General features: G+C 47.0%; 1 protein-coding gene across 2 annotated transcripts; it reads right to left on the reverse strand.

Annotated features, from left to right (window-relative positions):
• Positions 1–614: 614 nt before the first annotated feature.
• On the reverse strand, positions 615–12,086 carry LOC123425603 (protein FREE1-like). Of its 2 annotated transcripts, XM_045109293.1 has the most exons (10): positions 11,282–12,081; positions 11,011–11,097; positions 10,773–10,904; positions 9,903–10,037; positions 9,580–9,645; positions 9,374–9,484; positions 8,782–8,874; positions 1,187–1,217; positions 1,035–1,108; positions 615–930 (listed from the first exon to the last, which is right to left on the reverse strand). In XM_045109293.1, exons 1-10 carry the CDS (start codon positions 11,981–11,983, stop codon positions 853–855), a joined length of 1,509 nt encoding a protein of 502 aa, XP_044965228.1. In that variant the 5' UTR covers positions 11,984–12,081; the 3' UTR covers positions 615–852. The 2 variants fall into 2 exon arrangements, with proteins under 2 accessions (XP_044965228.1, XP_044965229.1); XM_045109294.1 differs by lacking the exons at positions 615–930; positions 1,035–1,108; positions 1,187–1,217 and adding an exon at positions 1,233–1,340 and having other exon boundaries at positions 11,282–12,086.
• Positions 12,087–15,457: the final 3,371 nt, after the last annotated feature.

A 15,457-nucleotide genomic window follows, 5' to 3' on the forward strand; every position in this document is an offset into this window, starting at 1 on the left:
CGGCAAAGGATCGGGCGCGGGAAATTTTGGCGAGCAACGGGAGGAGGAAGAGTTTGAGGGATTTGATACAATTTGAGGCAGGGTCAAAGGAGGAAGAGTTTGACGGATTTGATACAATTAGCGTCGGGCTCGCCGTGACGGGTTTGCCTGAACTCCCCCATATTCATCCCATATATAGCGTCGGACTGTCGGGTCCGCCGTGACGGGTTTGCCTGGGATCCCTCATATTCATCCCATATTTAGACTAAAAATGAAAAGTGTCTGCCTGGGCTCCCCCATATTCATTCCATATTTAGACTAAAAATAGAAAGTGTCGATCAGCCCGAACGTTTTTTTATGATCGCGCTCTTAGAGATTACAGTTTGGACTACATACATACCAAAATGGATGAATCTACTTTAAAGTATCTTTATATACATCCATATGTAGTATCTAGTGAAATCTCTAAAATGACCTATATTTCGGAACGGAGGGGGTAGTTGTACAAATTGCTTCAAAAGCCACCCCACGTTCGGTTTCTGCAAGAGCAGAGAAGCTATACCCAGAAGGAGCATCACAGAACTTCGGTCAGTACGTGACTAAGAAAAACTGTCAGATTAGAAGTACACGCTGTCTTCACCAACGAGTATTCTGTTGGAATTCTTCACGAACAACCAGCATTTTTGGCAACAGCTTCCCATATTTAGAACGCGCTCGTGTACAAGAAAAATAAATACATCCTACCACGATTATCAACACAGACACAAACATCTACAAGTTGAACACGCACGCTTATTTCTGGTATAGAACAGGGGAAACAAATAGAGTTATCAACAGAATAATTTGACACGACACGCTCGGTCTCCCTGTGTATCAATTGGCGCTGACAAGAAAAGCATGCTGGCACACTCCACACTCGACTGTTTCAGAACCAGAGGTTGGAACTTCAACCTGCAGTTGAACATCCATTAATATGTCATGTTAGGATCAACCGACAATTATTATTATGAGACCATTTTATATTTTAGCTATACTCCCTATAATTTGTGACGCACCTGAAGATGGACTGTGCAGGTAGGGCATGCAACTTCTCGCATTCTTGTTCCAGATGCACCTCCAGACGCCGTCCCTTTGAGAGAAGAAATTTCAGAATTTTGTTGCATTATTACTATGCTAGAAAATGCAGTTCATGGGAACATGAAAATACCTGAAGACTTGCGATTCCTCTCCAGTTCCTCCTGTTGATCAAAGGATTTTTTTGTTAAATCATTGATTTCACAGAATAAATCACATGAGCTTCAGCCTGTAGGGTCTGGTTCGCTATTTCTATTAATGTCCTGCCTCCCGAGGTTGGCTCCTCTCTGTCGGTTGCAAAGACATTCATGTTGAATGGTCTGAACACAAGGTGCTGCTGGTTTTATAATGTTAGAACAACCAATTAATTTCCTGAGTTGGAACGTGAGGGGTCTTAACTGCCCGGATCGACGCATCACTGTCAACGCCATGATTGCATCCTCATCTTGCCATATTGTATGCCACCAAGAGACAAAGCTCGACAACGTCGACTCATTCACGGCAGCTCACTTGGGTGACCAGAGGTTGGGCCCGCTGACGGTACTAGGGGAGGCATCTTGCTGCTCTGGGACGATAGTCTAGTTGACGTGTCCAGCATCACCTTCACTCCGTACTGCCTCTCCGCCATGGTCGGGCTGAGAGGGACTGATGTGTTCTTCAAGATCACTACAGTCTACGGCCCCACCGATCCCGCTAGCAAAGACACTTTCTTTGCCGAGCTCCTGAGCCAGAAACTGCCAACGGGGACGGCTTGGCTTGCCACCGGAGATTTTAACCAGATCTATAGGGCGAGAGACAAGAACAAGAGAAGCGTTAATCGCGGCAGGATTAACCGCTTCAGGGCCACGCTGCAGAATTGTGAGCTCAAAGAAATCCACCTTCAAAACAGGAGGAGATTCACCTGGAGCAACAAAAGGATTAACCCAACCTTGTGCAAATTGGACTCCTCTTGTAAGGCCGGGTGGGATGCATTTTTCAACACGCGTCTTCTAAACACACTCTCCTCCTCTCTCTCCGATCATTGTCCGTTTCTGCTTGCCGATGGAAGAGGACCAAGAAGGCCGAGATTTTTAAGTTCGATAACTTTTGGGCGTCCATCCCCGGTTTCAACGACGTGGTTCTTAGGGCGTGAAATGAAAGGGTTGACCACACTGAGCCATACCAAATTCTATTTCACAAGCTCAGAGCTCCGACTCTCGGAATGGAGTAGGGGCCTTTTCTCATAGGCAAAAGTCCACAACTAGACTCTTGATCATTCTACACCTAGACATCACCCAAGAAAACAGACTACTGTCTGTAGAGGAGCACGAGCTCCAGTCTAGGCTCAAGGGAAGAGTCATCGCCCTTGCCGTGCTTGAAAGGTCACGCAAGAAGCAATGTGCCAGAATTACCAACCTTAGAGAAGGGGATGCCAATACCAAGTTCTTCCACCGCTGAGTTACCACCAGGAGGAAAAAAAATTATATCCACGAGATAAAGAAAGACCATTCCTGGGTGACCGAGCACGAGCCAAGGAGAAGCTCATCCACGACCATTTTTCCAATGGCATGAGGTGAGGCCCCAAAAACCGCAAAGATTTCTATTGGGAGGAGCTCAATTTGCATGGCATTGACTCCCCGATGTCTAAGAGTGAGGTGCTTGAAGCGATCAACAACATGCCAAGTGACAAGGCTCCGGGGCCGAATGGCTTCACTGGCCTCTTCTTCAAGAAGTGTTGGGACATTATTAAACATGATATCATGAGGGTCATTACTCATTTCGACACCCTCCACACCGACAACCTCCAGTGGCTCAATTCCGCAAATGTGGTGCTATTGCCCAAGAAGGGGTTGAGGGGATCGCCGATTACATACCCATCAGTCTCATACATGCGATCGCGAAAATCATTGCGAAGGTGCTCTCCCGAAGGCTTAGTCCCCACATGACTGACCTCGTCTCCAACACTCAAATTGCCTTCATCAAAACAAGAAGCACCCATGACAACTTTTTATATGTTTGCAACCTTGCTAGGCGACTCCACAAGAGCAAGAACCCATCCCTCCTTTTCAAGCTTGATATCTGTAAGGCCTTCTTCACCGTTAACTGGGAATATATTTGTTACAGTATATGTGGATTGCGTTAGCCCTTTCCATCAGTTCGGACTTTTGATTGCGTTGGCTAGTGCATGAAGCTTAAGATGGTATCAGAAGGTCTTAAGTTCAAGTCCTGGCTTTTACAATTTATTAAAAATTGTTGGTAGCCCCCCTTTGTGTTCACGTAGAGGCCTCTTGAGTCATATGTGAGTTTCACGCGTCGTCGCTCTCTTCCGGTTGCACGTGTTGACTTGTCTTCCCCGTCACACGTGAGGGGGTGTTACAGTACATGTGGATTGCATTAGCCCTTTCCATCAGTTCGGACTTTTGGTTGCGTTGGCTAGTGCATGAAGCTTAACAATATTTACTTGAGCTGCTCCAACGGCGGGGCTTTCCTAGCAAATTTAGGGACTATATCGCGACACTCCTTAGCTCATCATCCTCGGGGATCGTCCTCAACGGTATTACCGGAAACCCAATCAAGCATGGCCAGGGCCTGCGACAAGGGGACCCCGCATCCCCGCTACTCTTCGTCATCGCAATTGACCCACTACAAAGAATTCTCAATCTGGCTACGAGAAAAGGATTCCTCCACAAGCTCAGGGGAAGGGGCCCCATGATGAGGACATCTCTCTACGCGAACGATGCCGCTGTTTTTTGGCTCCAATAAAAAGAGATGTGGACAACTTTACAAACATTTTGTGGGGCTTCGGAGAGGTCACGGGACTTTGCACCAACTTCCAAAAGAGCTCGTTCGTGCCCATCCGTTGCAACCAGCTGGGCTTGGGACGTTTAAACAAAGCCTGCCGGCGGCAAGGGCGTCTTTCCCCTTGCGCTATTTGGGGCTCTCCCCATCCATTTGGAAGCTAAATTTGGTGGATTTCCAATTCCTGGTCGACAAAGCTGTGGGCAAGCTAACAACTTATGAGGAGCAAAACATCACAATCATAGGTCGAACAGCTCTTCTCAAGTCTGTGATCACCTCCCAGCTGGTCTACCCCGCCACACCGTTGATCATCCCACCAACCATCCTTCTCCATGTCAACAAGCTCGAGAGAGCTTTCTTGTGGTCTGGTGCGGAAAAGACAACGGGGCCAAATGCAAGGTGAATTGGGAGATTGTCTGTAGGCCACGCGAATATGGGGGCCTTGGGGTGCTCAACACAAACAAGTTTACGCACGCTCTCCGGTTGCGCTGGCCGTGATATGAATGGAAGGAGCCAACCAAGATGTGGGTGGGGATGGGAAACCCTTGTGACGTGGAGGGCCTAAATTTTTTCTATGCTTCCATCACTATCACCGTAGGCGACGATGCAAGGACCCCATTCTGGGACTCGCCTTGGCTCCATGGACGCAAGCCAATGGACATTGCACCACTGATCCACGAGGCTTCCACAAGAAAAAAATTGGAAGGTGCGGGAGGCTCTCAAAAATAATGCCTCAAGGAAAGGAGCACCGGACTTTATTAACCCCTAACTTCCAACTTCTAACTTCCTTTATTAACCCCCTTCCGACTATCGGCGACAAGGGCCACATCATACACCATGGAATATCTCCTTGTGACCTTGTCCATCACCAAAGCAAAAAGGTAAGGGCTCAAAGTTGACCCTTGGTGCAGTCCTATTTTATTGAAAAGTTATCAATGTCGTTATCATTTGCCTGAACACTTGTCACAGCATTATCATACATGTCCTAGATGAGTATTTTTGTTGGGACTTTGTGTTTCTCCAAGGCCTACCACATGGCATTCTACAATATCTTAATGTAGGCCTTCTCCAAGTCAATGAACACCATATGCAAGTACTTCTTTTGCTCCATGTATCTCTCCATAAGCTCATACCGGGAAAATGGCTTCCATGGTCAACTTCCCGGGCATGAAACCGAACTGATTTTTTGTCACGCTTGTTATTCTTCTTGAAGATTGGTACTAATATACTAAAAAGCTTAGTTAGGCATTTTATCGCTATGTCTTCAAGGCCTCTCCACACCTCAATGGGGATACAATCAGGACCCATCGCCTTGCCTGACCTCAGACTCTGGACTCGTCACACAAAAGTCCTATTGATATCATCATAGGAGTCGGAGTCATCCGGCTCAATGGTATTGCTCACTCTCCATTGAACAGCGTGTCCAAGTACTATTGTCATATATGCCTGACTCCATTGAACAGCGTGTCCAAGTACTATTGTCATATATGCCTGATCTCCACGTCCTTGACCAAAAGCCGATATGTTTCGTGTCTTGATGCATTTGACTTGGTTGACATCCCTCGTTTTCATCTCTCGAATCTTGCCCATCTTATAGATGTCCCTTTCGCCTTCCTTCATGTTTAAAAGTTAGTAGAGGTCCTCGTACACCCTACCCCTTGCTTCACTCACAGCTCGCTTGCAGACTTCTTTGCCACTACTATGTTGTTTGCACTTCTATTCAGGTGTAGGCGTCTGAAACAATCTTTCTTCTCCTTAGAGCATCTCCAACGGCCGCGCTATATAAGCGTCGTGCTGAAAAAAGACAGTTTTTTGCGCGTGCAGCCGCTCCAGGCGCTCCAGCGGAGGCGCAAAAAACGCGTGCGCGGCATAAATGGTTCAGCGCGCGGGGCGAAACGGCATCGCGGGCCGCTTATTTCGAGCGCCCACTCCCGCGCGCTGGACAGCAACGACTCGCGCGCGACTTCCACCCACCACTAGATCCAGGCGCTGGCGCCGCCGCCCGCGCCACCCCATTTGCTCCGGTGACCCAACGGCGCTTCCCCGGCCTATCCCCGCGCCACCGTTGCTTCCTTCATCTCCCGCGCGCCATTCCTCCGTCGAACAGCGTCTGGCCGCCCACTGCCGCTCGGCGCCCACAAGGTATGTATTGCTTTAACTTCACCTTTTTTACATGAATTTGGTGCATGTTTTTTGTAGTTTTTTAGACTAGTTTAAATTCAATATTGTAGATGAGTTCGTCATATGATTCTTCCGAAGAAGAATTTGATATTGAAGAGGAGGAGGACCTTGAATTGGAGTTGGAAGAACTATCCTAAGGCATGGCATGGGCAATTCCACGGCCAGAAAAAGGGTTCCACTATAATCCTTGAAGCGGTGGCCGATCAAGAGACTTGGATTTGGCATGCTTTTTTCGGAATTCCTGGATCTTTGAATGACGTCAACGTTATTAATCGGTCACCACTCATGAATAAGATTGCAAATGGTGAACTGCCACCGATGGAGTCTGTAGCAAATGGCCATACATACAACTATGGCTACCATCTTGCGGATGGCATCTACCCAAAGTGGTAAACATTTGTGTAAGCTGTTGAAAAAAACGAAAGGTAAGGAAAATCTAGATTTCCACAATGCTCAGGCGGCGGCTCGGTAAGATGTGGAGAGAGCTTTTGGGATTTTGCAAGCCCAATTTGCTATTGTGAGAGGACCGGCTAGATTTTAGGATCAAAAGATCCTTTGGTACATCATGCACGCTTGTGTGATAATGCATAACATGATCATCCAGAATGAGCATGGCCAAGATTTAGACTGTGAGGGTGGCCCGATTTGTTGCCTCATATCATGCCATTCGACGTGCCCAAACGCATAATGATCTTCAGAAGGATCTAATCGAGGAGTGGTGGACATGGAATGGCCGACAAAATGAATGATGATTTGTATGTTTGATGTTGTACGTTTGATGTTCTTGTGTTGAACTATTTATTGTATTGGAAGATAAACTATTTGTCAAAAATTAAACTATTTATTGTCGATTATTTTTTATGTGTTTGATTTTAATTGGTTTTGTTTGGAGTGTCATATGTTGTTTGTGTTGGACGTGTGCGCCGTTTTTTTGCAGCGCCTGTTGGAGCGGCTCGTGCGCGCAATTTTTGGCGGCCGCCGCTGGAGCCAGCGCTCTCCGGCGCCTAAAAGTCGCTATTTCAGCGCTCCAACATGTTTTTAGCACGCGCGGCGGTTGCACGGCTGTTGGAGATGCTCTTAGGCCTCCTTTGGTTCATAGGATAGGAATACCATGGGAATAAGATAACCATAGGAAGTGAGATGACATGTAACTCATTTCCTATAGGGAAAGGGATGTCATTTGACTCATATGACCAAGGTTGTCAGAATCGCGATTCTGAATCGGATCGGAGCTCCGTTGGTAGGATCGTGAATCGTAGAATCATAACTACCAGGATCGTAGAATCTTAGATTCTTTGAGCAAAATCATAGAATCGGAGGGGTTGGTTTGGATCGTAAAGTCGTAAGATTCTAAGGCTTGAGTCGCGATTTTGACAACTTTGCATATGACAAGATTTTTCCATTGGATCTAGGCTAAAAAAAATTCCTTTGAAATGTGAAAGATTGGTTCTTATCTTTCATAGGAATAGGAATCAGTTCCTGCAAACCAAAGGGCTTCAAAGGAATTTTTCCTACAAAATTCCTATCCTTTAGAGTTCCTACAAAATCCCTATAAAACAAAGGAGGCCTTAGCCTTCTAGATATCATTATTCCGCTGCCGGGTATCTTTAGCTCCACTTCTACCTTTCTTGGTCACCCCAAACTCCTCTGAAGCCAACTTCCAAATGCAAGTTGCCACCTTAATCCACATATTGTTTACATCACCTCCTTCCTCCCAAGAGCCCTCCTCAATAGCCCTCTCCTTGAAAGCCTGAGATGCTTCCCCCTTGAGCTTCCATCACTTCGTTCTAGCGACTTTGGCCCGCTTATACGCTGGACACAAATTCAAAAGCGAAAGTCAGCCAACACAAGCTTATGTTGAGGGACAACATACTCTCCATGTATCACCTTACAATCTAGGCAAGCATGCTTGTCTTCTCTTCTCGAGAGGACCAAATCAACCAGCTAGAGTGTTGACCACCACTGAAAGTCAATAGATGGGATTCTCTCTTTCTGAAGAAGATGTTAGCTACCATCATGTCGTAGGCTAAAGCGAAGCTTAAGACATCCTCCCAATCTTCATTCCTGCTGCCATAACCAAAGGCCACATGCACCCCTTCAAAACATGTGTTACATGTACCCACACGGCCATTGAGGTCTCCTATGAAGAGCTTCTCACCAATGGGTACACTCCTAACCATGTCCTCCAAGTGTTCCTATAACTCCCTCTCGGTGCTCTCATTGTGGCCTACTTGTGGGGCATACACGCTGATAACATTGAGAACTAAGTCCCCATCGACCAGCTTGAATCCGGTCTCCTTGCCTCTTGACGTCTACCACTCCATACTCGAGGCTCTTGTTGATCAAAATGCCTACTCCATTCTGTTTGTAGTTGTCCCGGTGTACCACAGCTTGAAGCCAGAATCCTCCAACTCGTTCGCCTTATGTGCCTGCCATTTGGTTTCTTGGACACATAGGATATCAACACCTCTCCTCACTCATGTATACCCTACATTCCAGCTACCTAAGCGGATCCTACTAGGCTCAGCTATCTTCCTTAACCTTCGCATTTTTTAGATCAAAACGAAAAAGGAAAGAAATCGAAGTACGGCTAGGGGACTCCTTTTAGCACAAGTTCGTTCTCAAATTTGGTCGTATTCGGCAGAATTGGCTTGTATATCTAGTTTGTAGCCAAAACTATGGCAATATTCCTTTTCCATTGGCATCCAAGTTCATTTCTGTCACTTATATGGGTGTATCGCATAGAGGAAGGGTCATCTAGCATATTACCTTCAGTTTTCTTGCAAGATCTCCATGACTTTGCACTGTGGTAGATCTGTTGGCAGCTTCCTGTGCCATACTAAGCCTCTGAGAAACCTCTGCCTGTGGAAGATAAGAATTATTATGAGAACATGGCAGCATCTCTTTACATGCCAAGCATATTTTCACACACAACTATCGAAAGCTGGAATAGTTTAGTGCAGCGAAATGCTTCCCATAATACAGTCGCTACATTGGTAATAATAATTGAAGACAAACAAATGCAAAGGATCTGAGCCAGTGAGTAGGGAAAACACCACCAATAAGAAACACAACAAAGAGCTTTAACAAAACTGAATGATGACAAAAAAAAAATTACAGCAAAGTCAAAGACATGCTTCGGGAGACATACTAAGCAACCCAACAAAGGCTGAAGAGCTGTAACAAACATGGCGACGTAAATTTTTTTCCACTTGGCAAGCGGGAGGGAGGGTGGCAGTACGAATTGGACACCTTTCTTTTAGTAAGGTAATTATTGTCAACAATATTTGGAAGTAAGCAGAGAACTAGAAAGTGAATACAACCAAACATTAAACTAAGTCTACACAGTAGCAGACCATACCATGCATCTATCGCACACTCGGACAAGTGGAGCATTATCTTCAGCTGTCAGAGCAATTCTTCCTTGGCTGCATTTATCACAGAAGATCTCGCCACAGTTCCTACAATGATGCTGGAACAAAGAATAACAAACTCATATCAATAATTTATAAATTCATTGTTCTGGTGATAACATGAATAGCTGAACAAAGCTACTATATAAATTACCCTGCGGTTGAAATGACTGAAATCACCAGCACAAGACTGGCATTTCTTAGCAGCCTCATCTGGAACCTGAAAGTGGAGAGACAGTAACAGTACACATTAAGTATAACCTTTGATGCAAGAATGCGAGAAGAAAATAATTCATAAGATTATTAAGAGATGGAGGTCCCGCTTGAATTAACTACTTTAAAGGGTTAAGAGTTTAAGGGGTCATGGATGACAAGAAATGCTCCTAAACAGTTCTAAAGAAATAAGTAAAATGATGTGTTTCAAACAATCATGTGACTACCATGTAAGTAAATGGGTATTGAGCATCTTCATCTTACCCAATGATCTTTCACTTCATCAACAGGTTTCGCAAACATCCAATCAAAACCTTTTTTCTTCTCATTTGATTGTAATGAGGATTTGCCAGCGTCTACAGTTCCTTTGGCTCTTGCATCTTCACCGATCTCCTTAAACTATGTTATACAATCACAAAAGTAAACAAGGCTTATCTAAGGAAGAAATTCTTAATGTATCATGTAGAATCGAAAACAGTGTCAAGTAAGTAGTTCCAAGCTAGTAACCAATCTGGGCAACACGAATATCGAGTATTAACATAAAAATCCATGTAAATAAAAATATGGCTAAAATAGAATCAGCAAGATAGGAGCAATTCAAACACAAGTGTAACAGAACAGATAAAAACATGTTAGCACACAACCAAAAAATTGGCACGAGATTTTACTCGTCTGGTCATACTATAGAAGGCGAAATATTCATGAAAAAAATATTTCATTTTTTAATACCTATCTTCGGTCCAAAATATATGTCATTTCAGTACTGAACAGTTCTCACCAAATAACCCTATCGATGGTTTATCGATAGTAGTATTGACTGATCAGCATACATGGGTAAACCATGCAAAAAATTAAGACATTAGCTCCTTATTTCCACAAGTATGGAGTTAGAATAACATGTAAACTGAACCAGAAGTACCAAAGCAAACCATAGCATGGATAGATAACTAGAGTAAACCATTTGTACTGATAGTTATTACAGATGTAGTTGAAATATGAAACAGCAACACTGCCAAAGAAACGGAACTAAAATATACTGACATTAGAGCATTGAGAAGAAGGATTTCCACTGTTTTCAATATAGTTAGGTGGCTACTCACGGATAGTGAGAAGAGAATGGTGGTGGTGTAATACCTGGACTGTTGCTGCTGTCACAGTGTCAAGCAAAGTATTGGAAGTATAGCTGTTTGACTTCAGCCTTATTCTCTTTGCTTCAAAATCTACTGAAGTCTTTGCCCAAATCGCAAATACAGTTGAATCCAAAACCTAAATAAGCGGAGTGTCAACCATTAGAATACCCTCACTGCTGTGTATCATATCACTGATGAGAAAATATAACCATAATCTTCTGCAAAAATGCTGTCCAACACACCTCCCATTTAGTCAGTGTATCAAGGGGATAAATCCTTAGGGTCCTGCTTGTGCTGGGATCAAGCATGCGGATTCCATCCAGACCAACCTGCAATAGCATATAATAATTAATAAGTACAGATTTCATGTATCATAACAGTCCTTGTGATCAATATGGAAGTTGGAACAAGTAACATATATGTTGCAAAACCACAGCACGATATCATAATTTCGGAGTGAAACAATACACCTAACATGTGTAAACTGATAGCTTATCGTTACTGAAGTTGTACCTGGCAAAGCACATCGGTGGGGCTTCCGGCACCCTCTGGCAGCAGCTTAACCCGAAACTTCTGCGCACCACCACTAGCATCCTCATGGGTTTCTGCTTTTGGAACAGCCCTCGCAATCTTCCCAAAGCTCCCACCCACACTGCCGCCCTCGCCGCCGTGTGGCTGCTCCACCCCTCCGGACGAGAGTCCAATCGACCGGCCGTAGTCATCAAACATCGCGGCTCCTGACCGGGTCGGCGCCGTGCCGCGCGCGCCGTACGGCTCGGGGCCTGCGTCGCCGGTATAGGCATACGCGCCCTCGTTCAGGTAATCGTCGTCGCCATACCGAGCGGCAGGCTGCTGGTAGCCTCCACCGTAGTACGGGGCGTCATAGGGAAGCGGCGCTGGGCTGGGTTCCGCTGCGGGAGCCGGCTGGGTGGGCTGCGAGTAGCTGTAGTACGGCGCCGGCGTGGGCTCCGGGGGGTAGGGCGTGGGGTTGTAGGGCGGGTACCCGGCGTACTGGGGCGGCTGCGTGTAGGACGGGGCAGATGGCGGCTGCTCGGGGTAGCCGCCGACGGAGTAGGGCGGCGCGGAGGCGTAGCCCCCCGGGATCGGGGGGTCGGCGGCGATGGGGTGAGGGGTCGGCCCCGGCGACGTGTACTGGTGAGGGTAGTAGTGGCCCGCGGGGGCGGGGGAGGCGTAGTCGCCGCTCCCGTGCTGCATCGCCGGCGAGGTGGAACGCAAGAGGCGACGGCGATTTCCTCTCGCTTTTTTTTCCCGAACTCTGATCCGATTCGATGCTTCGCGATTGCGTTTGTTTGCAGGGGAAGAAAGGGTAAAGAAGGTGGGGATTCGTTTCGGAGGTTGACGCGTTAGTGCTGGAGCGTGTCCGCGCGCGGCGGCCGTTGGATCTCGTCGGCGGGTGGAAGTGGACGGTCACGATGGTTGCTGTGGTGGTATTGGGTTCGCCTTTCGCGGGAGTTGTTTTGTCTGCCGCTCTGACTACGCGCCCGACACGGCGGGTTGCTGGTGTGTGGATCGAATTGGGCCGTGCATGTCCGTCAGCTTAAAGGCCCACATGATCCGGATTGGATTTGAAAATTAATGCCTTTTAAACTGAAAATTAATGATTTAATTAGTGAGGGTGGTTTTGCCCAAAAAGAAAAGTAGTGGAGCAGTTCATTGTGGTTCCCTAACAATTCTCTCTTTAATTTACTTTTTTTGCTAAATATAAAGAGCGTCAATTGTTCAAAAAATGGCTTTTCTAATGCTCAACCAGTTGTGCTCCAACAAAGTAACTACAATTGCACATCCGTTAAGAGCATCTCCAGTCACGCCTCGGACGTGTTTTTTTCGTTGACGCCGAAAAATCCTCCCAGTCACGCCCTCAGGATGTCGATTTTCACCGGTTGGGTTCATTTTTAGGCCCGTCGATCCCAGGCCGAACCTAGTGCGCTTGGGGGCTCCAGCGGAATGGAAAACGGCATGTGGGTAGGCACTGTCAGGTGAAAAACGTTTTCCCACCTCCAAATTCTCCCCCCACCCCACACGTGAAACACACCTTTCCCCACTATGTCGATCCTGGCGTCGCCCACGTGCCTACCGCCGCTAGAAAGGCCATCTCCCCGCCGAGAAAGGGAGGGTTCGCCGCGACTTCGCCCTCGGTTTTTGGGCGAGCTTTTCCGTCGCTCCAGACACGCAAACGGTTGCGTGTCTGCCACACCCGCCTGGTGTTCGGTGTTTTGTCTTGGCGATGGACTGCGATGACGAGGAAGCGTTCGCGGCGCTGCTGAAGGAGGAAGCTGTAATGCCCCAGATGTAATCCTTGCCATTTTGGGATCCTTTCCTATTTTGGAACCTTGTTCTCAATGCCATAAGAGTTATCATTCCATGTGGATGTTATATTTTGCCTCCTTCTTGCATCATGGCATCCATTGTGTTGTTGTTGCTTGATCTATCATGAGTGCTATGTGATTATGAGTGCTAGGTGTTTGTGTTGATGTTATGGGGTTTTTCAAAATATGGTGTTTTCAATCAAGGTTTCAAAACCCTTTCTCCTTTAATAAATGAACCTATGAAATAACTTTGAGTAAACCTGTTTTAAAAATGTTAGTTAATTATAGGATATTGTTTGTGATTGAGGGGTAGCCCTCATGGTTAAAATCTTACTTTGGAGAGGTGGCATTTATTTTAAAACAGCATATTAAAACCCCGTTATGATTATAATTTAGTTGTCTAAAAATTCAGGTTTGCATTTTATTTAAATAGGGCATAATTCCCTCATGCCCCAGGTGTTGTTAATTTTATTTTTCAAAACCCTGTTTGCTCTAGGTATTTTGATTTTCGGTGATGTTTATTTTTTCAAAAGAAAACCCTTTTTCTTTTCTGATTTTGGTCGGCTACAGAGGAGCCAGGTGGGCCGGCTGATCTCCTCCTCCACTTGGGCCTCGCCCCCTTTCTTTCCTTCCTTCGCCAGTGCTTGGCCCAGCTTCCTTTCCTTCTTCCTCCTCGTCAGCATCGTTTCTTTTCTGCTTTCCGTCAGCAGAGGGACGCGCGCGAGAGAGAGAGGGATCGTCCACGTCGACGTCGTGAGGTTCACGGACGTCGAGGGGCCCCTACTTAACCTCTTCAGCCGAGCCGTCCTCTTCCTAGGGTTCCTCTTTCCCCCTCCTTCGTCGCCGCCACTTTCCCCTTCCACTGTTCTTCTCTGTAGATAGTTCACAGAGAGAGGTGAGATTCAGAGAGAGGGAGCAGGAGGTGCTCCACCCTCGTCACCGTCGTCCTCGTCAACGTCGTCTCCTCCCACTCGGGCAAGAGTGTCCGCGACGCCCCGGAGATGTCGGCGTTCCATTCCCGTCACTGGTGAGGCCGGAGCGCGTCCACAGCGACGGCCTCGACCTCGTCTCCATCGAGCACCCGGAGCACCCAAGCCCCTGCAGCAGCGCCTTGTTTCTTCTTCCTCCTCCTCGAGCAGCCGCTTCGTCGCCGTCTTCGCGCCACAGTGTGAGCCTGCGTCTCCTTCCCTTCCCATGTATCCCGCGCGTAGCCGCCGTCCGCGTAGATCACCGGAGTTTAGCCAGAGTAGACTCCCTGTGTCGGCGTCTTGTGTGTGTGTGCGGTAGATCAGAGGGGCTGCTCAAGAGAGTACCACCCCCTCTCCGGTCAGAACCGATCACCTAGCAAAGTGGAAACGAACCGTGGCATATCCATCAGGTCGGGGGTTTGATTCCTCCCCGGCGCCCTTTTTCCTTTTTGCTCTGTTTTGCTAGTAGCAGGGCAGCGCCAGAGAGCTTATCATGTTTAAGCCTGTAACGACCAAGATGCGGTCCTTTCCGATCTGGGGGTCGAGGCCCCGAATAGGAAAGAAGCGCATTTAAGCGTTTCGCAAGCAAGTAACATAGCACAAATAATAATACAAGTAGACAATTCGGGATTCAACTGTCTTCTTATTAATAACTCAGAGTACAACACAGATACAAACAAGGTAGTTCCGCAACGGACTACAAAACATGGAAAATGCTATGCTACCCTGCTTGCAGGCCCACGATCACGACCACGCCTCAGTCCTCTGGATAGTTCACGTAGAGGCGGTATGTCTCCTCGTCGTACTGCCACGCCAGCTGGGTGTCGTCGGGACCATCTGTCTCTGGGGTACCTGTACGTGCTGGGAATTTCAGAGGTATCCGTGAGCCACGGGGACTCAGCAATCTAAGACCTTGGTGCCAGAACTAGTCATGTTATTGGGTAAGGTAAGGGTGAAGTGTATCAGGCTGCAGCAACCTATGCTTGATTAAGTGGCTAACTTACGCAAAGTAGAAGTAAAGGTGGTCTACGCTAACGGTCGGGATTTACTTGATCACTAAGTGATCCTGAGCACCTACCTACGGCATTCTTAACCCCACCGTGTTCCCGATCGAAGAGAGATCTTCGAAGGGACAGTCACGGTTACGCACACAGTTGGCAGTTCTATTTGTTTATGTTTAAGTTCTCTAATACCGGATGTTAACAAAATATTCCAAGTTGCCACATAACCGCGGGCACGGCTTTCCGAAAGATTAAACCCTGTACGGGTGCTCCAACTAGTCCATCACAAACGAACACATGTCGCAAAGGCATCCTCTATCACGAGTCTCGTGATCTCGTCGGATTCCTTAGAGGAAAACCTCAACTCTGGGGGAAACCAAAGCTTCACTGGGA

The sequence above is a fragment of the Hordeum vulgare genome, chromosome 2H, assembly GCF_904849725.1.
Source record: "Hordeum vulgare subsp. vulgare chromosome 2H, MorexV3_pseudomolecules_assembly, whole genome shotgun sequence".
NCBI lineage: Eukaryota > Viridiplantae > Streptophyta > Magnoliopsida > Poales > Poaceae > Hordeum > Hordeum vulgare.

Bases quoted from the DNA above. Each gene is read 5' to 3' on its own strand.
- LOC123425603 (XM_045109293.1), bottom strand. From the start codon at position 11,983: ATGCAGCACGGGAGCGGCGACTACGCCTCCCCCGCCCCCGCGGGCCAC. The intron at 9,485-9,579 runs GTAATTTATATA...TCTTTGTTCCAG, and splicing joins TCAGTCATTTCAACCGCAGG to CATCATTGTAGGAACTGTGG. The intron at 931-1,034 runs GTGCGTCACAAA...GTTCAACTGCAG, and splicing joins CCTGCACAGTCCATCTTCAG to GTTGAAGTTCCAACCTCTGG.